Genomic DNA, 23,906 nt, shown 5'->3' on the forward strand with positions numbered 1-23,906 from the left:
TTTTAATTAGTCAGTCGTGTTATGAAAACGTAATAATTGACAGCTGAGAGTTATCGAACATGTGTATTCACAGTAGCAACCGCTGCTGCACTAACTCTGGGTCCAAATGTGCAAAATGGCAGTGTTGGTAACTGGGATATTTTGGTTTCATCTCTGGAGCTCAATTTATTTTAATGATCAAATAATTACATTTTAACCAATTTTGGTAGATAATATTTTACTATAATACACTTGAGTAAAATTTGATTTCAGTCTCTGAATAAAATCAAAACGAAAAAGAAAAGTCATGGTTTGTTGGATCTCCCGCAAATATTTTTCTTGAAATGGTTTCTCGTCCTCCACTTTTTCCACAAGGTAAGATCTGTTAATTATACATTTGTACATATTGTCGAGTCAACACATGTTGTGCACAGCAGATACGATCTATGCATCTATGTTATGTTATCATCTGCGTACGTTTGTCCATGATTATTGACCATGAAATTTGGTGGTAGGTTCCAATAGGAGGGATCCCGTTGGGTCGATCCCTTTGTAGGCCGCTTGAGAATCCTGTTTTCCATCCTTTTTGTTTTGTGCTTGGGCAGCCCACAGAACCAGCCCACAGCTCTACTATACTGATGCAGCACATTCTGAATTATACAATGAATGTTTCAGAGCAGTATATACCTCTAGTGATATAGTGAGATGTCTATATATACACATCAGAGATACGTCCGCAAGCAAACAATCAATTATAAGTTCAAATTACTTTCACACTAGCAATTTACCACTGTTGTCTCCCCTGGCTGACAAGCAACACTGTTAACATCCTGATAGCATCATCTTTTCACACACACACACACATTCACTGGGGACTCTACACCGACAGGCATGTGGGAACATGGTACATGATAATGCTCTGGATCACCCCCTATTCACACACAGCCCTTTCCCATATTATTAATGTACTTACATTGCGTAGCGGTGACAGGCATGTTTAAGCACGACAGGGGTCTTAATATTTCACTGTAATGTTGCCCCAGAGTGACAGCGGTGGGATGTGGTTAGAGGAGTGTTCATCATAATAGAGATGTGAAGAGCCAACGCCAGGCCTCCTTACACCCACCAGCCTCAATTGTCACATTAAGGACAGTGGACAGACATCAAAGATGTAAAGTCCCACTTTGTATTTTTCCCATGTATTCTTTTTTTTTTTTTTTACAGTGTTCCCATATGACTTTGATCCCATTCTTGCAGAAATCCATTGAACTGAACTTGAGGCAAATTAAATAAATGATGCTGAGCTGGATGAAGCAGTATTTGTTACAATCCATTGGAATTCACGTCTCCCCTCACCGCTCTCCCCTCTCTCTTTTTCCCTGCCCCATCTTTGCCGTCTAGGTTAGGCCTGTGAAATGCGGTTTTGAGTAATAACTCCATTGCGTTGATTATTAACCTTCACAATAGAGCCAGGCCGCCTGTGTCTGAGCACAGTTCCATAGTGGAAGGCTGGTATGACTTAATGTGGCATGAAAATAGCTCTTCAATTTTCCACTCAGCGGCCTTCGGAGACGTGGCTCCTGTTCCAATCTCTGCAGGTGTCAGTCTTCCTGTTTCACTCCTCTCTCCCAACCCCATACATATGTTGCAGTTCTTAGCACTGTCGAGAGGTTTTTCTGCGTGTGCTCTGGCTTCCCCCCCACATGCACTTAAAGCAGTGATTTAGGTTAATTGAAAGCTCTAAATTGTCAGAGGTTGAGAATGGGTTTTTGTCTCTGTATGTTGACCCTGTGATACACAGTCAACCTGTCCAGGGCGTGCCCCACCTCTCGCCCAATGTCAAGGGGTAAAGATAATGGAATGGATGATGCACATGCATTGCAGCAAATAACGGAACTGGGTAGATGTTGAGCGGAGGGCGACAAAGTGAGATGTAAAGGGGAGAAGGAGACAGAAATACATTGGGGAGCAGGTGGAGGGCCCATGATTTACACTCATACGATTTGACTGTGAAATCAATTTGTGTTTAAAGAGACGTGAGGTGCCGTGAAGCCGCTGTGAGCCACAAATAGACCCCGAGAAATTAATGCTCTCGTCTAAAAGTGAAGGGGAAGGAAGGTTAGTGCCTCAAGGGGAAAGGAGGTGTTAGGATGGACAAGGGAGAGGAAGATGGAGAGGCGGGCAAAGAGTTGTAAATAAGAAATGGGGAAGGACAAGAAGATTTTGGAAATGTAATTAAAGGCATAACAGCAGCTACTATGTGAACAGCAGCAGAAGAAGTAAAAGGCCTCTGAAACAATGTATTGGAAAAACCCCAAAAAAGAAAAATCTATTTTCTATTTGAGCAGTTTGTCAACTGTGGCTGCAACAGCTGGCATCTGAAATCGGGGCCCTGTTCAGGGACGAGGTTTGAGTCACAGGGGCTGCTCTGTGTGAAAGTGTTTTTTTAAAGTTCTGAAAACCTAAAGTTTCTGTAATTTACATATACCCTGAGACACCGGCTGATAAATATGTGCAAGTCAAAGACAGCCAGAGCCAAAGTCAGAGAAAAAAACTGACTGCAGCGCTGACACGATCTAATCTTACAATGCTGTAGAGCGTAGATAAAGATGAACGATGCGTCTCCATTTCGTCCCTCTATCCAGAAATGAGGCCAAAATATCCCGGACACACACGCTGCCATCTTGCACATTTGGAGCCAGTTCAGTAGTGATCAGGGGATTGAGCCACAGCAGTGGGGTACACACAATACACATTTTTTATAGCATCAAATAAGTAATTAAAGCCATACTTACTGGAGACGTGTTTCCTAAAATGACAGAAACTCTTTTATTGAAACTGTACTTTTACTATTTTGTTTGGTTCATATCCCACCCATTAACATAGAGAGAGCTACGGTGGCCGAGAGAGCTCAACGCAACAACTTCAAATGCAGAAACGCGCTGCAAAAAGTCACAACACATGTAAATAGCTGAGCCCTCTTGGCCACCGTAGAGAGACACCAGGGGGCGAGTAAGACGCTTTAACTTCAATTTTGGGGTTCGCAGTCATGTCGTCCATCTTCCAGCCACAATAGAAACACTGATTAGCAGTTTTTTTGTTTATAAATTCATTACAAACAATCTCTTTTCCACTACATTTTACGTTGCATAATAACAACTAACATTGCTTGTAAAGTCAAAAAGAAATGGACATGTTGGGTTTGTAATTGACCAGAAAACAGTGTGTGCTGAGCTTCCTCTGTTCTTTACTCTGCACTAAGAGTATGGTTAGGATAACGTTACAGAAGATAAATGAATGAAGAGGACAGTAGAGACAGAGGAGGAGGCAGAACAACAGGCTTTTGCAGACAAAAGTCTCGAAAGCAGTCAAATCGAATCTCTGCTTATTTGAATCAAGTACATGAACCTCTCATTTTTCCTGCTGTCGGGAATTCTGCTGCATCTAAGGGATATGCAAGGAGGGGGGGTAGATAAATACAAAGAGGTGTTCCCACAGTGAGATGTTCACTACTGGTTGACATGGGTGTTATCAAGGGTCATTTACACCTGCGGGAAGCGCCAAGAATTATTCCACAGGGCACTGAGACGTGACAGTGTTGATAAGTACAGCTGAGGGTAGTCGCAGCAAATCAGGAGTGATGGAAAACCTTTATGGAAAGCCGAGCACAGGAATTCTGAATAAAGCTTTGTAGTTACAACAACAAAAACTGCACTTCACAGTAAGTTAAGAGGTTAGATGTTTAATATGAGGTTGTGTTGCCTGGTGACTATTCCATGTTGGCTCTTTTGAAATTGTTGTCATGGCAAGTTTGGGTGAGTATGAACGTAATAACTGAACTGCACCTGGACAGATTTTCACCAAACTTGGTGGCAACATTATGTAGGACAGTATCTCTAGATGATTCACTTCTGGAGCTGATTGGTGAAGGCGAAGCTCGAGGTCAACAATAATGGCCCAAAAAACACATTGTCCAAGATATATGCGCAGGTAATACTGCTAAAGAGACAACCTGAAGTGTATATTGATCACAAAAAGATACTGCATCATATGATATCATGTGATAAGTGACATCATGAAGAAGTCACAATGAGAATGACATCATGCATAGTTCAAAAATGTGAAATATGACGAGGACAGTTTATTCAGATTAACCAATCATGTAGTATAAATGACTGTGTACCAAGAAACTGGACCCAGTTTGCAGAAATAGAAGTAACAGTTCATAAAAAGACTATTATGTTTATTAACGCAGTAAAACGCAGAGGAGTTCTAAGAGCAGCATGCAGATCATTTTCATTGAGCTGAACTGGCCAAGATCAGAGCAGGGCAGGTGACGAGACTCAGGGAGAATCATGATGATGTCATTATGAAACTGCAGTATCACAATATATTTCTTATTTGTTTATCAGCAGAAGCTTGTTTTCTAATTCACAGGTAAGTTGAATTCGTATTTATCCTGATTTCCTGAATATCTATCCTCATCATACACCCACATACAGTAACCCTCATTTAAGCAGCAGGTTGATGAGTATTTTGTCACTCAAATGTGTGTGTGTCTGTGGAGCTATATGATGGTTAAGTCGAGTGTAGCCACTTTTGAGTTTTCGAGGCACCTTGGAAAACTGCCTTCGCTGTAAGTACCTAACTTTTCTTGGTGCTAGTGAAGAAAACAACTGTTTCCTGACTGAACTTGACCTGAGCCCTGTGGTGGAGGAGAAGAAGAGCAAAGAGAGTAAGGCCTGTATGGTAATCAGCACCGCTAATCAATGTTCTTGTTGCACTGCTTCTATTCTCTTTTCTGTATCCTCCCCCTCCACCCTATTTCAGTTTGACTGTGATTGACATGACACATGCAAAGACGTTGCATATGGATGTTACACACCCATACATGCACATGCGCGCACACACACACACACACACACACACACACACACACACACACACACACACACACACACACACACACACCATAAGGCTCCCTGTCAGGTATTGAATAGTCAATGCTGCAGAGCAGAGCAGACGCCTTGGTTACTCATGTGTGATAGTGCTGCTGCAGTGGCTCCCACAGAGCAACAACAGGGTGATATGAGAGAGAGAGAGAGAGAGAGAGAGAGAGAATGTATGTGTCAGACGTACGATTGAATAAGTGTGTGGGTGGGTGGGTGCGCGTGTGTGTGTTCACCTGTCAGTCTGAGCCAATTCACTCACCTGTGACGTCCTCATTCTGTCTCTCTGTAAGCCATCACTGGGAGTGCTCCTCTCAAAGGCCGCGGCACTGCACACGTGCACAGAGCGCTATCAGCCATGGGCAGGTGCTGAGATCACTGACTTCTGAAGAGGATTTCTCCTTCGGCAGTTTGAACATGTGCCATATATTTTCACACTAAGTAATGAATGCTCCCCCTGTCTCTCTGTGTTTTTACCTGTGTGTTATGTTAGTCAAAGAGGGAGAAAAGGGCGTGATGAACAGAATGAAGGGTGGAGGGAGAGAAAGAGAGATAGAGGAAAAAAGAGCTGAAAGTAGAGCTCTGTATTTGTCTTTTGCTTCCTAAGTTGTGAGTCTTCTCTCAGCGTCTCTTCATCCCTCAGTGTTTCTGGGACATCACAGAGTTTTGTCGGAGTGACAGAGATGATGAATCCTGCAGGACACAAACTCCCACACAACTGGGGACACGTCTGGGATGTAGGGAAGATGCATTCTTCCATCTAGTGGCCACGTACGTATGTGCACACACTGTGTGTGAGTGCATGGATGTATGCACTGATAGGCCGATCCGGGTTGGGCTCAGTGATATAGTTGGAATCAATATCATAGGTTTCTTTTCCAAATTAAGTGAAATGACATTAATATACAGTAAAATGCTTTCATTAAAAATATTAACAACTAAATAAAAGTTTTATTCCGTAAATTATAGATTTTTATCACAGGAATATTTAATTGTATAATGGTCTTGAATGTTAAAGTGCAATGAATTACAAAAAATACAGATCTATTTCTGAATGTACGTATTTTTATCTGTATTTAAAAATGTCTCTGATGTAGAATAACTAAAAAACTAAATAACCTTTACTGTAATTTCCCAGGAAGTGTTGTTGCTGCCAGACTTTTTGTTTTACAATGTTAAACATTCGTTTTGGTAAAAGATAAAATTTATAAAATTGCTTTGACTCAATCATAAGTTTTCTAACATTTGAAGAGATATCCCTGATGATGTCATAGTGATATCATCAGCGTTACTTCAGCTTGGGACTGGAGAAAATATATTAACAGAATCTACAGAGTTACAAACTGAAGCCATGTGTTAAGGGTCTACCAAAAATACCTACAAATTGCATTATGGGAAATGCAGTCCCACACTTTTTTAGCACACTCCTTTTTTTTAATACTCTCTTGCATGTAGACTAAATTGCTGGAGTAGATGTTTGATTGATTGTTGTTTTCATGTTCGCTAATTGATCCTGAAGCATTCCACAGTCCACACATATTTCCCCATGCAAAAAAACAACTCAATTCATCCCTTTCATCTTTGAAGTCCTGTCTCATGAGGCTAAGGACTGTTTATTAGCGTACAGTGCCAGTCAGGGCCCGAGCTGCTGTTGGCAGTTAGAATGACATCTTAATCAATGTGTCTTGATAAATATGAGTTAACAAAGTCCAAACATTTTAATTAAACATCTTGATTCATCATTTTATCAGCAGGCTGGATCCTGACTCCCTGGTGAACTCCTGGCCTTTTGATTGGTTGTCAACACCCTCCTCCGGGGACAATAATGCCCTGGCAACAGATTCTTGCACCATTGCTCATCAACAGTGTGTGTGTCTGTGTGTGTCTGTGCATTTGGTTACAGTCGTGTGTCCAGGCCAATAGTCAACTCTATAATGGTGTCACTGCAGTGTTAAGTGACAGCTGGGTTCCTCACTTCAGACAATCAGGAGACAACCAGGAGAAATAATGTTATGGTATTTTTATTTATTACATTATAATTGTTCAATAACGTTACAGAAATATTGTGTTTATGGAACAATTAATGTCACTGCCACAGCCTCAACTTTTACTACACACACACACACACTCTCTTACTTCACATTCACCAGTATCTAGATATACAGTACCACAAGGATTAATGAACAGCTGTTCCACCAACACAAACACACCAACCCTAGACAGATACCTATAGATGCCATATGTTTGAAGAACTCAATATGCTATATCAGTCATCTGGGGAATGAACAGAAATGCTGGAAATTAAATATTATCCATAATATCATTTTTTTCCCTTCTGTCCTCTCGGTTACTTAAAACACCTCCAGGCCTCCCCTGCATATCTCAGATTCGCCCAAGGACACTGTCATGTCTACCAATTAATGAGCCACTGTGGAAAGTAGGTGGTCACTGAGGTCACAGAGTCACACAACTAGTTTCTCTTTCTCTCTGTTTGAATGTTGCATTTTCGTGTTCTTCCTGTTTCTGCTGCTGTTAAAGCACAGCAGCTGGCTCCCACACAGCAGGTGAGGGGTGGAAACAGGCTTCTTCATTAGAAGAGGTCTCCGCTTGATAAATGCTTCAGGTTCAGAGGCTGTGTAGCTGGACAGCCACTTAAATATGTTGTGCCACGTCTGCAGAGTGTGATCTCAGTGATATTTAAATGGTTTATGGAATGGATGACACCTTACATAATAATTTTGTTTGACATTTTAGCATAAGCTCAGTTAGAGCTTTAAATTGTTCTTTTTCTGTCATTAAACACTTAAGGTGATGCATTGATACTTAACTCATCCGTCGCTGCAGATCCTTTGGGGACACAGTCACATTTCTTGCATTCATGATTTAGTGTAAAGTAATTTCAATGGTATTGGAACCACTGGGAGAATTCAAATGGAATGAAAATTAGACAAGAATAGCATTAAAAAATAATGTCATAAATATTGGCAATTCACTCAATAATAATTGAATGTCAGATTTATTTCTAAGAAACTGTGCATGCTGCTGTATCTTTATGTTCCCCTTTATGATTCGTGTGTGTGTGTGTGTGTGTGTGTGTGTGTGTGTGTGTGTGTGTGTGTGTGTGTGTGTGTGTGTGTGTGTGTGTGTGTGTGTGTGTGTGTGTGTGTGTGTGTGTGTGTGTGCGCGCGCATTGTATTTGCCTTTTGCTTTGCTGTCAAAGCACTTTGTAAACTCTGTTTTTAAAGGTGCTATATAAAGTTTATATAGCACACTTTAATATAATAATAACAATAATTATTATTATATTATATATATGTAGCACTTCTTAAAACAAAGTTACTTACTAAAAGTGCTTCTTAAATAAAAGACACCACTAAAAATACATTAAAGTAACATTAAAAACAAATAAAAACCATCATAAAAGAAAAAAAACACTAATATTCTAGCAAAACCTCCCAATACAAAAATAAACCTCTAATTTGGTAAAAAACAGGGAATGCAATAGAACAAAAGTACATTTAAAGATTCAAAGGAAGTGGACTCAGTCTGCTGTATTTCCTCAGAGCTCTTGTTTCAAAAGCTTTGTCCAAATACACATTATGTATATATTTATGTAACAGTTAGATATAAACGCCTTGAAATATTTAAATCATAGCAACTCCCTTATTCTGACATCACCTTGGACATCACGCATGAGACCGACGTCAGTGCGCTCCTTGCGTCCCCTCGGCGCCCTGACGGATGGCGCATCACGTCATCACGCCATCACGCATCGTTTCCAAACAATGCTGAAGGAAAAGCCACGTTGACGGTCCGGACTGAAGTGAGCTCCTGAATAACGCTGCAAGGTTCGAGTCGCGTCCCGACGCCCCGGCTCCCTCACCTCGCCTCAGAGACCCGCTCGCAGCCGACATGTCATCACCGCCGAAGGAGAAGGTGGAGACCAAAGGAGGACACCCCCCTGCAGGTACAGATCCACGGGCTGTCTGTGCTGCTGCTCACAGCTGCACTCTAACACGAAGGCCTTTGCTTTCTGCAGGACCTCACAGCTAAAAATCACAAATCACATGACGATGACTAACACAGAGGCTGAAGCCGCTGCTGACAACGTGGCTCCGCTTGTGCTCACGCGGACACTGGGATCTGCTTCATTCGTACATTTCGTGCATTTCCTCACTTCCTGATCCAAAGGGAGATCTCTGCAGCACCAGTGAAAAACAGGGTGTTCCTGTGCTCTTATATAAGGGTTTTATATGTGTAATGGTCTCTGCATGGTGGATGACGTGGAGGTCATGGAGGGAAAAAAACAAGAGCCCTAAGGTGTACGTGGACATGAGCCGTGTGGCAGGGCACTGGGTCACAGCGGCTGCAGGCCTGATACTGAGATAACGAGTGGGACCTCGCTCCCAACCTGTGATTACTGAGGAGGCCCAAAGAAGCAGTTTAACCAGGCCTGCAGGTGTGGTGCTGTCTGTGTGTGGCCACTGACATTATTACTACTATTAACTTTGGAGACGTCAGAAGTCCTGCAGCGGCTCAGAGTTCTGTCTCTTGCTCAAGGGCACAAGTCTTTCAGTTGAGGGACTCGCTTCAAACTAGCTCTGCCTCCCTGCTGTACTATTTACCTATCAATCAAATTGTATCTGGATAATACATAATAAATAAATCACTAATTTGCCTCATAGTATGTTATCCTCTTTCTTTAACCCTCAACAAGAGAGCAAACATCAGGTAGAGCCTCAAGTGAGGGATCCCTCTCCCTTGATGGAGGCGTCGCGTGTAACAGCACATCAACAAAATACCAGTATTTACATCAGAGATGTATTAAATGAATCTGTTATAATAATAATCCAGGATCAGCTGCCACCACGATCCACAAAGTTATGATTCTATTTTTATTAAGAATAAATCGTAAGCTTATGTTACTCATCAAGTTCTAATGTTCCCTTGACAAGGAAAGTACAAAATGCTGTTTTCTATTTTAGTCTCCAAACTCAACATGGTTTAAGTAGAAACCTATGGAATCAAAATGTTATATGTCTTGTATTTTTATTAAAGGAGATTTGGACAAACAAAATTTGAAACTTATTTTGGGGGGGGGGGACTCAGTGACTTCGGTCATATCTTCCTTGATGTAGGTCACAGAGAAATGGCGTGCTGATTTGGTCATATGAGAAACCCCTCACAATGCTGTTATGTTTGATATTGGGGAGAGCATATAATGTTCAGAGAACCATTTCTCTGTGACCTACATTAAGGGAGATATGACCAGTCAAAGTCCCAGAGTCCCTCCGGAAAGTTTCTCAGCACATGTCTCCATTGATTAGGATCAGTGACACATGACATGTTGCTTCCATAGGTTTCTCATGTGACCAAATCAACACGTCAAATGTCATTAAGATCCAAGTGTCTGTTTAATATCAATATCTTTGTATTTCCTAATTCTTTTACATTTATAATGAATTACACTTATGAGCTCTTGAGGTAATGTCCTTCCTTGACTGTATTTTTTTCCCCTCCTTTGTTGGTGTGTTGCAGTGAAGGCAGGAGGGATGAGGATAGTGCAGAAGCACCAGACAGCTGCCGTCCCAGAACCACTCCCCAAAGAAGAAGATGACGAGGAGTACGTCAGCAGCAGGTAACAGACCCACACAGTCCTGCAGAATGACAACGTAACACGACCAAAAACAAAACCAACCACAAAGAGATAAAACGACTCTAAGAGATGTCAAACGTTTAGAAAAGAGACTTGAAATGGCCACAAAGATTTGGAACAACTGCAAAGAGAGATAAGTGACCACAGATAGATGTAAACCAATTTGGCTTACCACAAAGACTTAAAACGATGGCAAAGAGACACAAACAGCTGCAGACATATGCAATATGTTTCCAAAAGGACCACAAATAGACTCAGGGACTACAAAGACAAAGATACTAGATACGCACAATGACTGTGAAGAGAGACGGAACAACTGCAGAAAGATGCTTAATGACCACAAATCACTGCCATGTCACCTTCAAGTTTGAGTGTCTCGATCTCAGGAGAGGTGAGGAGCACATTGTGTCCCAATCTGTCTGTGCACAAGTAAAACTGAGAGACCATCGACTTTACGACTCCATGGGTTGTTAGTAAGATATAACTCCCACACATACTGTATAATAAACAACACACCACGGCTGCTCTCACGTTTCAGTAGGGCTGCACTGTGTGACATCCTGCTGCAGACCCCTTGTGTGCTGTTGCCACAGCATAGACGACTAATTGAGTAAACAACATAATTGGTGCATAATTACAGCATTAGCATCTACAACCCATTTAGCAGTTGCTATTGTTTCCTACAAGCAGCCTCGGTTTGCAGTTTTTGTTCCGTTTCCATATTAGCATGTTAGCTCGAATCCATTGTTTGTACTGTGGTAGAACCATTGTGCGATTTGGGTGGCACACGTTCATGCTTATTTTCAGTGTGTGTGGGTGTGTGTGTTTTTCCTCTCGGAAACAGATATGAAGAAGAAAACACAAGTCTTTTTGTTTTTTAAGATGAAAAATTTATATTTTATAAAAGTGTCTGTCCAGTAGAAACTTCTGGACATTGTAATGACTTTTAATTTTCTATTTAATTAAATTCAATGCCTTTATCATCATTGCACAGTGAATAAAGAAATTACGTTTCCCAGTGATACAGATGGCAACATAACTCAGACAGGTTTTAGTCTAATAAATCAATATGAAAACAAACAATTAACAGTATAAAAACTTGCACAACAAACAACACATAGTAAACTACTTCAGGAAGAGCAGAGCGGCTGCATCTGTTCATGCCATTCAATTTTTGTATTTAATTATTAAGTACTTTATGTATATTTATGGAGTTTATGGTTTGAGGCTTTATGACAATCCAAGCTCACAGTCTAAAGCACATGGAGCATTTAGGACGTGTGCAAATCCAATTTTGCTTCTTTAACCGTGGAAAAGTCTTTTGACTCTAAAAAAAGAAAAACACCCTATGTTAATTCACACTTTTGTCATTTTAAATGAAAATCAAATAACCAATGTGTTTTTTATAAAATAGTGATTACGCCCACATACGTCTACTCAATATTCATGAAGGCCCCTCGGCTGTGTGCGTATTGGTACAGGTGGCATGTTCACACCACATATCAGTTGGTGTGTGTATTAATGAGAGGTGATAAATGGGAACTGACAAGCAGTGCAGTGCAGCGAGCAGGGTTCAAGAACATTGCCAACTGTCAAGAATCTTGCTTCATGCGTGCAACCTCACACACGGATTAGATTATTTATTGTATGTTATGCTCCCCTTCTCTTTGCCCCAAGATGATTGACACAAATAGAAATAGCACCAAAGACCAGTTGAAAGTTTGAGGAGGAACTTGTCTTGTTTTGTCCCAGCAACAGTGCAAAACCCAAATATATTCAGTTTACAGTGAAATAAAGCAAAGCAAGGCAGCAAATACTCAGATTTAAGAAGCTGGAAAAAACAAAGTCAGTCATTAAAGTTAAATTAAATATAAACTTTATTATTTGTGAGTGGGAAGACATTCCAAAGGGCAGAAACTTCATGAATCAGCATTCAGATTTCAAAGAAATGGCTCCCTACTGTTTTTATGATTGTATTATCTCCTTTATTCCTTGCTTTGCTTCTCACTTAAAGATGCAACGATAGAGCAGCCAGCGGAATGCCTGACGTAAAAATTCAATATAGAATTTTGTGGGTGGAAAACTGGCTACAGAGCCGTACAGTGTTTAATAGCAGCCTGAATATTTATACTGCAAAAATATTTCCTCTTTATACGTTGCAGTCAGAGAAGAGGAATCATGACTGGGGCTGTGAAAATAAATTATATAAATAGTGCGTTTTAATCACGGAGGAACCCCATTTTAAATCGGCCTTCAACTTGATTAACTCCCTTTGGCCCGGCCAGTTTACCTTTTTCCCGTGAAATGCTCATCTTGAACTAAAAGTGATGTGTTGGCCCATCCAAAATAATATGCAGAGCACCTGCACCGCATCAATAAATACAGTCGGTGAAACTCTCTCACACACACACACACACACACACACACACACTCTGTCCCTCTGTCCCTCTCTGTGTCACGGTGATGGACGTCTAGCAGGTGGCTGCTGGGTAAATTTCACATTAGTAGCAGCCAGTGAAGCGTTGTAGTCAGGGGAAAACCTGCCGCACCCAATCTAGCTGAGATGGACAGATGGGGCAAAGAGGGAGAGATAGGTGGCTGGATATGGCAAGGAGGAGAGGGAAGGTTTATTTTGGTATGGTGGCCGAGGGATGCCGTGGAGATTGAGATGCAAAGAGGCATTACTTAGTAAGAGAGGGGGTAATAGAAGAAGGGAAAGGTTGGCTCGGGGGGGGCGGGCTTGAGATAAGGGCAAGAAGCATATATGGAAGCAAGGTGGTGCCCCAGCAGAGGCTTCCTACTCACCAAAGCCCCTTTTCCATTGGTCAAAAAAACCTACTGACACACACTAACAATGGGAAAGGATTCAATCAGCATTCCCAACCGGGTCACATGACAGGTGTTAATGGGCTCCAGTTCCGATCGGCAGGGATGGAAACGTGACACCCCGGTGAACATGCTAATGTGCATTCATGACATCGATAATTACACATCAGGGAAAAAAACAAGAATACAATTGACTTTTTTAGTGTTTTTTACCTGCATTTGTGATACATAGTGATGTTGCAGTGAGAGTTTGAGAATCAGGAGAAGGAAGAGATGGTAAAAGAGCTAAATAGATGGAATGTGGTCGTTTCATCACTTCAGTATGTGATGAGACTATCCGCGAAATGTGTAAAGACAACATGCAACATCATCATGGGCCACATGTCTGTTTGTGCTGTCACCTCTCCGACATATTTGGTCGGGAGGTGAATGTGTTCCCGTCGCTCAGAAAAAGACGGGCTGGTGCTGCGTGTGTACGGTTTTCACATTTAGCAACTAGTTGAATGTGCAGGAAGCAGACAACTCATGGTTAAAAAAGAAAGTTGAGAGGAGACAGGCAACAGGCGTATGTTTCTATGGCAACCACCACCTCGCCCACGACAGCAAGATTCCTGCTCTGCTGAAGCGGACGGAGAGAGATGGGTGGGGCAGTGTTGGCGGTGAAGCTAAATATAGACACAGAGAAACCTGAAAAAAAGCATTCATGTACATTTCACTCTTTTTGAGTTATTTGTTCAGATTTGCATCTTGTACTGTATCTCCCTCGCTCTTTTTTTTTTCTTCCTCGTTCGCCTCCTTTCCTCCAACTCGTCTCCTCCTTTGTCACAAAGCAAACTCCTCACCAGGCTTCCCCACAGCTCTCTACTGCCCCCTGCAGGCCCCCCTCTGTCTCCTGATGTAGCCACACAACCACAGCAGAGATCTGTCACTTTTGCTTTGTCTCGTGTGCCCTTTTCGAAGTACGGCTTTCTTTTCCACCAAAGAGGTAGAGAGGTGTTGCTTGCATATTTCCTATAGCAAATGCTTTTGTGTTGGTCTAGATTCAGGTATGGCAGAGCATCGTGCCATTTTCTTAATCTGTGATTAAAATGTCTTCAAACGGATTGTCTGCTGTCTGTTTGATAACCATCACTAAAATATGTCATGTGTCTTCACAGTATCTATATATTTAACGCCCAGCCAAGTGTAACAGTCTGTCTGACTTAAAATAAAGCGTTTCATACTTTTGACGGAGTCTCCCTGACAGGCTGACACATCACTCATGTTTTGTCTCTCGAGACACATCTGACTGCTCCATCTCTCAGGCCTTAAAAATCCCTCCAACAAAAGGCAAAGTTTGACACTAACAGGATTCAAATGCAGTAGTTTTACACCTCCCCTTTCTTTGCAGTCAGTAAGTCAGGATTTATCCTCAGATTGATCGTAGTGACAGACGCAGATCTCAACAGAGACATGTGACAGCCCAGCATACAACCCATGTGAATGTCATTCCTCACTTTAGATACGTTTACTGTACGTATGTACTAAACAATGTAGAATGTTGTTGTCATTCGTAGAAAGACAGCTGACTGGGCTGTTTTCATCGTTGTAGGAGCTGAATGTTTACAAGCTAGTTTACAGCTCGAAGAGCTCGTTGGATTAAATGAGGAAATCTGGGATCTCGTAATGCCAGCATGCCATTTTTCTCTTAACCACCATGGGTGTAATAAAAGCAGGAACTCCTATGCAGCATATCCTCCACCAGATGACAGTTTTTCTACATAAACAACCGTGATGAATCTCTCATTTCTCTGTTTTCTTCATCTATTCTTTCTCCAGTTCTGTAGCTCATATATTCTTAAATTATTTAAGATTCCACTTTGAAGCCAAATGTTAGCTAGATGCTAACACTTCAGAATTAAAATGAATGAGAAATACACTTGCTAATTCAGTATATGCTCTGGTTTAGTTAATTGAATTGCTAACAGGATGAAACCATAGTGATACACACAGCACTTCTTAACAAATGAAGGGTGTGAAAATTCAACAGGTCTCTTCTTTGACGTGCTCTCAGAGGATCCCAAAATGAGAGCATGTTTTGAATTTACAACTTTTTTAAAAACGCATTTACTCCCAATGGTTTAAAAATTAATATACTTATAAAAATAAAGAGCCTTATAATGAATCTCAAGGCCAAGGGCCCCCATTGGCTTCAGGGCGAGGGGCCCATTCCCACTTTGCCAATGTACTGATCCACCATTGGATTGGGTTGATGACATGATTCTGATTGGGACCTGTCAGAATCGATTTCACGCCTGTGATTTGATAGTAAGTAGATCGTCTGGCATGAAGATACTAAAGGTAACCGCTTGTTATGTGTCCATGTGTTACTGTCTCTACCTCTTCGTCCAACCTAAAGGCCATATACCAAACCATATGTTAAAGTGTGTGTTTGCAGGCAGCAATAAGGTCTGTCAAAAGTGATATCATGCACTCGACTTGATAAGATGTGCTGTGTATATTTCTCTAAAACCCAAACCCCACATTTTACAAGTGGTTACTGAGGAATTCAACATATCCAAGCATTAATCTAACAGCAGGGTAAATACTCTGAGATAAGCAGCAGAAGGCAACTCAGTGCCAAGAGGTTGATTGCAGAGATCCTCAACCATTTCTAAGTGATTCGCAGATGTTGTGGAATCCGAAGTTGTGTGGATTCTGACGGCTGAGGTTGCACTTTGTGGTCCGTGTCCGACACTTTTAATCTTTTCAACATATTTAGGTTGTTAATGGGGTAAGCTCGGAGCTGGACACGCTTGCTGTTATAACTAATGTCTTTGACTGGAGTTTTGAAGGTGGCTACCACAACCATACTCTTTTGCCCGGGGGGGTGACGATGTCATAAATTTGGACGCCGCTCGTTTGTCATGTCAAGGTCGATACTTACCTCGGGTTCCACATTTCTCCTTCTTGAATTTTCTCTCCCTCCATCCCTTCCTCTATGTCTGAGTGAGCGCTCGCCTCCCTCTCTCCCCCCCTATCGTTTCCCCCTATCCTCCCTCTTTTTGCTCCCATGTCCCTGTGCCCTCTCATCTCTCCTTGCCACTTTCCCCCCTCCTCTGTCCGCCCTCACCTGCCTTTAGCCTTGATCTCCCTTCCTCTACCTTTCCCTTCTCTTTCCCAAATCCTTTCTTTGTCATCACCTCCCTCCTTTCCCCCTCTCCCCTCCTCTCCTCCTGTCAAGCTTTCATCCAGAGGCAGTGAGCCCCGGTGTTTGGCCAGGATGATTTGGAGCTATTTAAGCTACTGGCAGGTCCATCCGAGTGTGTGAGTGAGAAACACTGTGGGTGTTATTTGTGAGGACAGGTGAGGATGTTCGTGCGTTGGTGTTGTGCGACTTCTTGGGGGCTTGACGTAGCCAGATGGGTAACCTTTCATAAACACACAATCACCAGAGAGAAAAGCCCAAGATACACACTGCTCAATGTCCACAATGTTGTTATACCGATATGTAATTTTCATTCTTTCTCTTTATCTCTCTTTCTTCCTTAGTCCACCAAAGGCTCCTGTTATCGTGTCTGGAGTGGTTACAAAGGTAAGACACACACACACACACCGCCAGTAGTGTTGAAGTAAGCACTATGAGCTGGTTTATATCTGGGGCATGAGCTCTACAGGGAGAGGTAGAGGCTCAGTGCTATGATAAAACGAAAGATCAGTAAAAAAAGGAAGAGAAGGGACTTTTTTTTCTCTCCACTGACGCCAAGTGCTTGATCACTGTGTGGGAACTGTTTGGTTTCACTCTATAATATTCTCATAATAATAATGGCTTTTTTATTATATGTAGTAATAGCTGTTGTAGTCTGTATTGTGTGAAGTCTCTTAAGACCTACTACCATACAAAATAACCACCACCACATTTTGCAACTTCAAAAATGGTTTTAACCCGACACACTGTCAACAAAATATAGATGTGACAGTGGTACAGCCACACTTTGAAAAGTGGGTTACAGTCTGTGGATAGCTTCAGCCATTTTGCACAGTCGCATATTGACGGCTTGTCGTCCTTATCGGAGCAAAAAGCTGTAAATCAATACATGCTTGGGGTAAGACGTGTTTTAAGATTATGTTGGGGTTAAAACGCAGCACTCTGGAGGAGTGATATAAGGGGCAGGTGCATGTTGGGGCCTTGAATGTTGATAAACACTTCGAAAGTCCCTCATTAAAACCATAATTGATTGGTTAGAATCCCACCATAGAATGAATAAATGAATACGATAAGGTTTTAAAGACCACAGACACAAGTGGGTCTAATGACAATTTGATAAATAATAATAAAAGCAATAATAAATAATAATATTCATAATAAGAGAGATATATTGATATCAGACCAATTTAGTTTTACAGATTTTTGTGCATGTGGGGTAATTAATTTGATAAATTATCCTTAAATTACCAACATTTGATGGATAAAATATATTTCGAACAGAGTTCATTTAGAATTGATTACAGTTAAAATAATACAATGTTTGAAGATGTAGGGTTGGGCAAGCAGGAGTCATGGTTAAAGTAGAGCAAGGAAATCAAGGTAACGGCAATGTAGTGTCTTTCCTCTGAAGTCATGGATACGTGCGTGTGTGGTTTAAAAAAAGTGTCCTTGACTGGCTGAATGGCTCTGTATCCTGCCCTGTGTCTGTCTGTGTGTGTGTGTGTCTGTGTGTGTCTGTGTGTGTGTCTGTGTGTGCTTGCAGAAGATAGCGTTGATATCAGCAAGGTGGCAGGCATCCCATTTATCCCCCTGATCCTCCTCTAGCCTTCCCATTTGCCCCCCTATCACTGCCATCAAACCCAGAGGCAAGCACTGCACAAAGCCTCAGAAAAGCCTCATAGGAGCTAAGTGAAACACTGTGTGTGTGTGTGTGTGTGTGTCTGCGTGTGTCTGCGTGTGTGCGTGTCTGCGTGTGTGTGTCTGCGTGCGCGGAGTGTGTGGTCCCCTGGGACTTCACAAAAATAAAACATTTCCTGGCTATGTGTTTTCTGTTTTTCTCTTGAATGGTACAGCGAGACACTAGAACTCTATCGTCTAATAAACGTTATGTGATGAGTCTGGTTTAAGTTTAGACCTAGATGCGGGTAATGCTGCTGGGACCTAAAAGGAGTATTCTTATTCTTTTATTTTTTCCCATTTCATAATTTTAATGGACTTTAAGAAAATAGATTGTATAAAAAAACAGCAAATATGCTTTTACTTCTCCAGATAGATTGAAAAAGTGAAAATGATGTAGGACACCAGGAATCGTAGTGTGCCGCAGTAATAGAATTAATTTGTTGCATTCCCTCCTGTACGTCTGCATCACTGGGATGGAGATAAAGAGGAGGTTGAAGCTTCAGAAGAGAGGAGAGGGCCTAATGGAGGTCAGATCCTTCCACGTCCCCATACAGTTAGCTGTGGAATTGGCTTTAAATCAAAGGAACACACATGTGCACACTGTGAATGTTTTGTGCCCACCTACACATAATGTGCAGACATGCAGGGAAAAAAAACGAGCGCACAACCGCCCATACAGAACACAACCGTGCAGAGGGAGGATTAGGGTCAAGCGAGGATAGGGTGGGCGAGTAAAGTTCAGTGAAAGGCTTAGAGACGCAGTCGATGTGTGTCTGTAAGTGTAGAGCATCGATTTATATTGGCTATATAACTTTATCCAAGTGGAAAGCCGAAGAACTCAGAATATGGAGGAACGGCATGTCAGGTGGTTATATTAATGCTGGAGTAGTGACCTTCACATATGGCAACATCTGGACAGATGATCAGCAAAAAACACCAATTTAACTCAGTACTGTAGTCCAGTATGATATATTATGGAAATAATAATGATCTTAATTATGTGTGCACAGCTGTAAACTTCATTTATCCACACAAACTAATGTTTCTGAAAGGAGCAGATATAAGAAAGGGAAAATCCCAAAGAAAGCTGGCATGTAGAGATTAAAAAAAAGAAGTAAGGATAACTAGGAAACAAGAGGAACTGAGTCATAATCGTTGAAAGTCTCTGAATTAAAAATGTAATGAATGAGCAAATTCCTGCTTTGAACCGTTTTCGAAGCAGAGCTGTTTATGGGCCTTTTTCTCTGAATGAGAGGTTGAGTTTGCAGAGCAGATGAGCAAGGCATTTCCTCATTGTTAATATGATTATCAGAGGCATCATATTTATATTATATTACTTCATATTCATTTCACACGTAGGTTTTCACAAACCAACATTGGGAAAGTTCTGAAAACGAATATATATATAAACAGTGTGCATTGGTGTTTTCTTCCGTTAATTGAATTCCTGATGTTTTGTCTATGTTTGATGGTCTTAGTGTAACAACCACAGCACTACTCTACTACTGCTTACTAGTAAACTGGATGAATGATAATGGAGCCGTATCTTGCTGCAGTGGCAGATTCTTAGCAGACGAGTTGCAGCGAAGCTCGTGGGTGGTGTCAAGAGAAAGTTCAGATTCAATCAGCCGACAAATGTATGATCAACAGGAGTGAGGCGAATGTTGTCCCTCGAGGTTTGAGCGCCGAGTCACACCACAGTGAAAAGAATCTAAAATATGAAGCTCTTCATGTGCAGTTAGTTTAGCCGTTGTTTCTTTACGCTTCATGTGATGGGAAACTGCTTCAAAACTGCAAAACTGATTTGGTCTCGTGTGACGTTTCAGCGTTTTAATATTGGTCATCAAGAATAAAGAAGCCCATCTGAACTGAGCAATTGTTCTAGTCCCTCATTTTGGGAGCAGTTTCATCTTGTTTAGTGAACACAATATGTTTGAACTAATAATAAGGCTAGGGCCTGTAAGGATTAGCTTCTAAGCCTTTTATACCGTGGCCCTGAGAGCTCAAATACACACAACACATTCACATGGAGTGCTTTGAGCTCTCAGGGCCCACTGTACTTTTCTGTTGAAATTCAAAGCTTTAAACGCAGGTGATTCTCCTCTAATGTCCTGATGACTGACTTTATTCTGTGCAGGGTGACAAGGACTTCACCCCAGTTGCTGCCCAGGTGGCCCACCAGAAGCCCCAGCCTGGTGTCCCCAAGCTGCCCTCTGTCCAGCAATTCAACCAGCACATCCACCAGCCCCGCAAGTGAGCCAGGCACCAGGCTACAATGGCTCCGCTAACTCCACCAGCCGGCCTTCCCAAGGGAACACACAGGATGAAGAGGTTTCCCCACTTGGAACAGATCTCCCCCTAAATAATTGAAGTATAATGTTTTGTGAGCCTTTTGTCAGCAACAGGCACCTGATGCTAATATAGCCATTTTAGAAGTCCCACTCTTTACACCCTTGCTGCAGTGGTGCAACTAAATTCTGCAATTTTGCATCCACTCCTTAAGAGAGGTTGTTATAACAGTTGTACAGTCTTAATATGGTGTAAATGGGCCAAGGTTCTTCTAAAATGGCTATTTTACTTGGATTCAATTGCTGAGAAATTGGTCTTAGATCTGAGTCTCTGGGGGCAACTCTCACTCCACCGATGTGCTGACAAATACCACGTCACTGCAACCAGCCAATAACAACAAATCTGTCAATCAGGCCAACTAACCAACCAATCGCCTCCCAGTGATGAGCCCAGGCTCCAGCCTTCTACCTACGAGCTTCACAGACCAAAAGAACCAATCGACGAATCCAAGAGGTGGACAGAGGTCTTGCACGATCGCCACAAACCAAAACCACAGAGAGCATCTATCTAAATTGCAAGAATCAGTTCGATGCGAGTGTATCACTGAGACCGTTGCCAAAGTGCATGTGCACAGCCTGGACCAGAGGAAGTAGAGCGTTGCATGAGAGCACTAACCCATCATTAGCCCAAATGCTGAGGTTACCAGCGACTGACCAGCATTCCTTACGATGCCTTCCCCCATAATCCCAACAGAAATATCCATCAAAATATAGATGTGACTCATCAGCAATCAGAGTTTTGAAATATATCCACACTAGAGAAGAAACTGATTTAATAAATGTCCAGTAAGAATAAATGAGACAACCCATCTTTCTGTAATGATGGCCGTCATTACCCAAGTAGTTACCTGATGCATGTCCTTAATGTTGTGACTCAATATGGCTACTTACAATTATAGCAGAAGTAAACAATGCTACTTCCCTCTTGCTACAGTGTCCCCCCTGTTATTACCTTTAACACAGGAGAGCCTCTCTCTCCTCTGATCCGCTCTCCTAGCAATGTCAACTAATATTAATGCAAACCTGCTTCGTCGCCAAAAAATGTCCTCGCTGTGCAGCACACGCAAACGCGCACCTACCTTTTTCCTTAAGCACCCATCCCCTTACACTCAAGTGTCATTTGTTGCAACAACAAAAATGTTCAGGTTTCCAAGACGGAAAGAAAGAAAAGAAATTTACCTTACCAAGAATGAATGATCTCGTATGTTAATTTAATTCAGTTTAAAAGAGTTTTATTTTAGTTTTTTTTTCTGTTCTTTTTTTTTATCATGAGTAAATTGTTCAAATTGTACAAATCTTTAGTCGACGAGTGGACTTGGGTAGTAGGTGTGGTTGTCATAGTAAATAAAGATATTGACTATCTTGAAAAATGTCTTTATAAGCTTGTCTTTGGGTGAAAGGGGCGATGACTGAACAGAAATCTTGTTTTGTCACATTAATAAAATTATTCTTAGCTCACTACTAGATAAGGGAATTGCAAAGTTGTGACATTTTAAAGAAAGAAATAGTTTTTATAGCGTTCAAACTCATCCTCTTGAGAATTTGAGCATCCTGTGGTGAATTAGCACCCTGCTCCAAGGGATGAGGGCTCAGCTGGTGTTTTCAAATGAAACAGAAGCATCTCTCAAAGAGCTGTTTCCCTTCAGAGCGTGCACGCACACACACACACACACACACACACACACACACTGTGCACCAGGTGTTAGTGCATGTAATCCATTATTACGCGAGCATCTGTACCAAGGTGTTCTGTCAGCTTATGTTAGCCCAATAAACCAGCCAGCGCTGGCTCAGTTGGTACGAGTGTGTGGCGCCAAGCTGAAACCCCCCCCCCCCCATTACAGCAGACACAATCTCCTTGACTCTCCGTGTTTGTATGTAGTTCTCTCAATGTGGCAGACCTCTCATCCCCTGCCGTGCCCTATTAGACCGACTGGAGGAACACAAGAGTATTACTGCTAGAATATGTCATACGGTCCTTGCGCAGAAATTTCTGGTTCTATGAATTCCACAACAAAGGAAAAAAATTTGATCCACATGTCGTCTAAAATACTTAACTTTCATAGCTAGTTTAGTCCATAACACTGACAATTATATCATTAACAACAAATATCTGCCCATGAGCAAGGCACTGCCATGAAATGTAGGTATAATTAGGTACGTTTATCCAAAAACTCCTTGTAACCATGACTCCGCAGGTAAAAGAGATTTTCTATCTATGGCGTCAGTCTGACTCCAAAACAAGTTTTTTTTCAGCTTGTCTCCCACCACCATAAAAACAATCAAGGTTATAGCACTTCACTCTCAGCACTGAGCCATTCTCATTTAGCTGCACTTTATTACATTATCCTTGAGTACACACCACTAGCTGCCGCCGGCCATGTGGACCTCGGGAACATTAAAACCGGCTTTGACTAGTTGGGACTGAAGATCGTCAATCCGTGCCTCGGTTTGCTCAGGCAACAGCAGCAGGAGGAGGAGGAGGAAGTGTTGTTTCAGTCGGGTCAGGACCACCTGAGATGTGCACATATTCGTGTTGATAAGGTAGCAGGGCTTAAATCACAAAGTTACTGTGACATTTCGGCTTCAGTGTTACAAAAACCAACAGATTTCTCCTCCTACTTCAGAATTTTTTGAAATCAATGTTCCAAGTATCAAACAAAACCATGGGTGGCACCCATCAAACAGCATATTTTATGTCAAACTAACCCATTTGCTGTCATATAGACGGTAGAGGACAGTACTTTTTATTTTTTCCTCCTGGGAGACGTTTTTTATGTGTTTGCATAAGAAAAATATTCTCTGCCAAGTTTTCCCAACTTTTTATCGATAAGGGCACCACCACTTTAAAATCATTTTCAGTTTGTACGTTGTAAATAGTTTTGGTGCTGAGTTAAGTTCAGGACGTGATCATTTATTCATACTTTTTGGTCTTTTCACAAATGGAATTCATTAATAAGGACCTACTTTATCCTTGAAGCATCAGAGTATAATTTCAATACCAAGAGGGGAAAAAAAATCTAATTATTTTGCACCCACATCTTAAAGAATGGGATGGATTACATTTGAGGTTTGATAAATCAGATAAAATACAGAGAAACTCATTGTGAATATAAGAATAAGAAGTCTGACTATAAGAAAAGAGATCACATTCAAATGGAAATCTTACTATAGCCCTCTCACGTTTATCAGGATCTATTCTCCTGCTCATTTATGCAATCAACCGATCACGGGGCAGCAGTGCGGTGCATTAAGCCGTGCTGACACAGGTCAGGAGCTTT

At 41.6% G+C, this 23,906-nt stretch overlaps 1 protein-coding gene across 1 annotated transcript; it reads left to right on the forward strand.

Annotated features, from left to right (window-relative positions):
• Positions 1-8,684: 8,684 nt before the first annotated feature.
• LOC118098374 (death-associated protein) lies at positions 8,685-21,995 on the forward strand. The gene is made up of 4 exons (XM_035142115.2): positions 8,685-8,895; positions 10,467-10,566; positions 16,942-16,984; positions 20,415-21,995. The coding sequence occupies exons 1-4, from the start codon at positions 8,841-8,843 to the stop codon at positions 20,532-20,534; spliced, it is 318 nt and encodes a 105-aa protein (XP_034998006.1). The 5' UTR covers positions 8,685-8,840; the 3' UTR covers positions 20,535-21,995.
• The last annotated feature ends 1,911 nt before the right edge of the window (positions 21,996-23,906 follow it).

Source organism: Hippoglossus stenolepis, chromosome 19 (assembly GCF_022539355.2).
Source record: "Hippoglossus stenolepis isolate QCI-W04-F060 chromosome 19, HSTE1.2, whole genome shotgun sequence".
In the NCBI taxonomy this organism is placed as follows: domain Eukaryota; kingdom Metazoa; phylum Chordata; class Actinopteri; order Pleuronectiformes; family Pleuronectidae; genus Hippoglossus; species Hippoglossus stenolepis.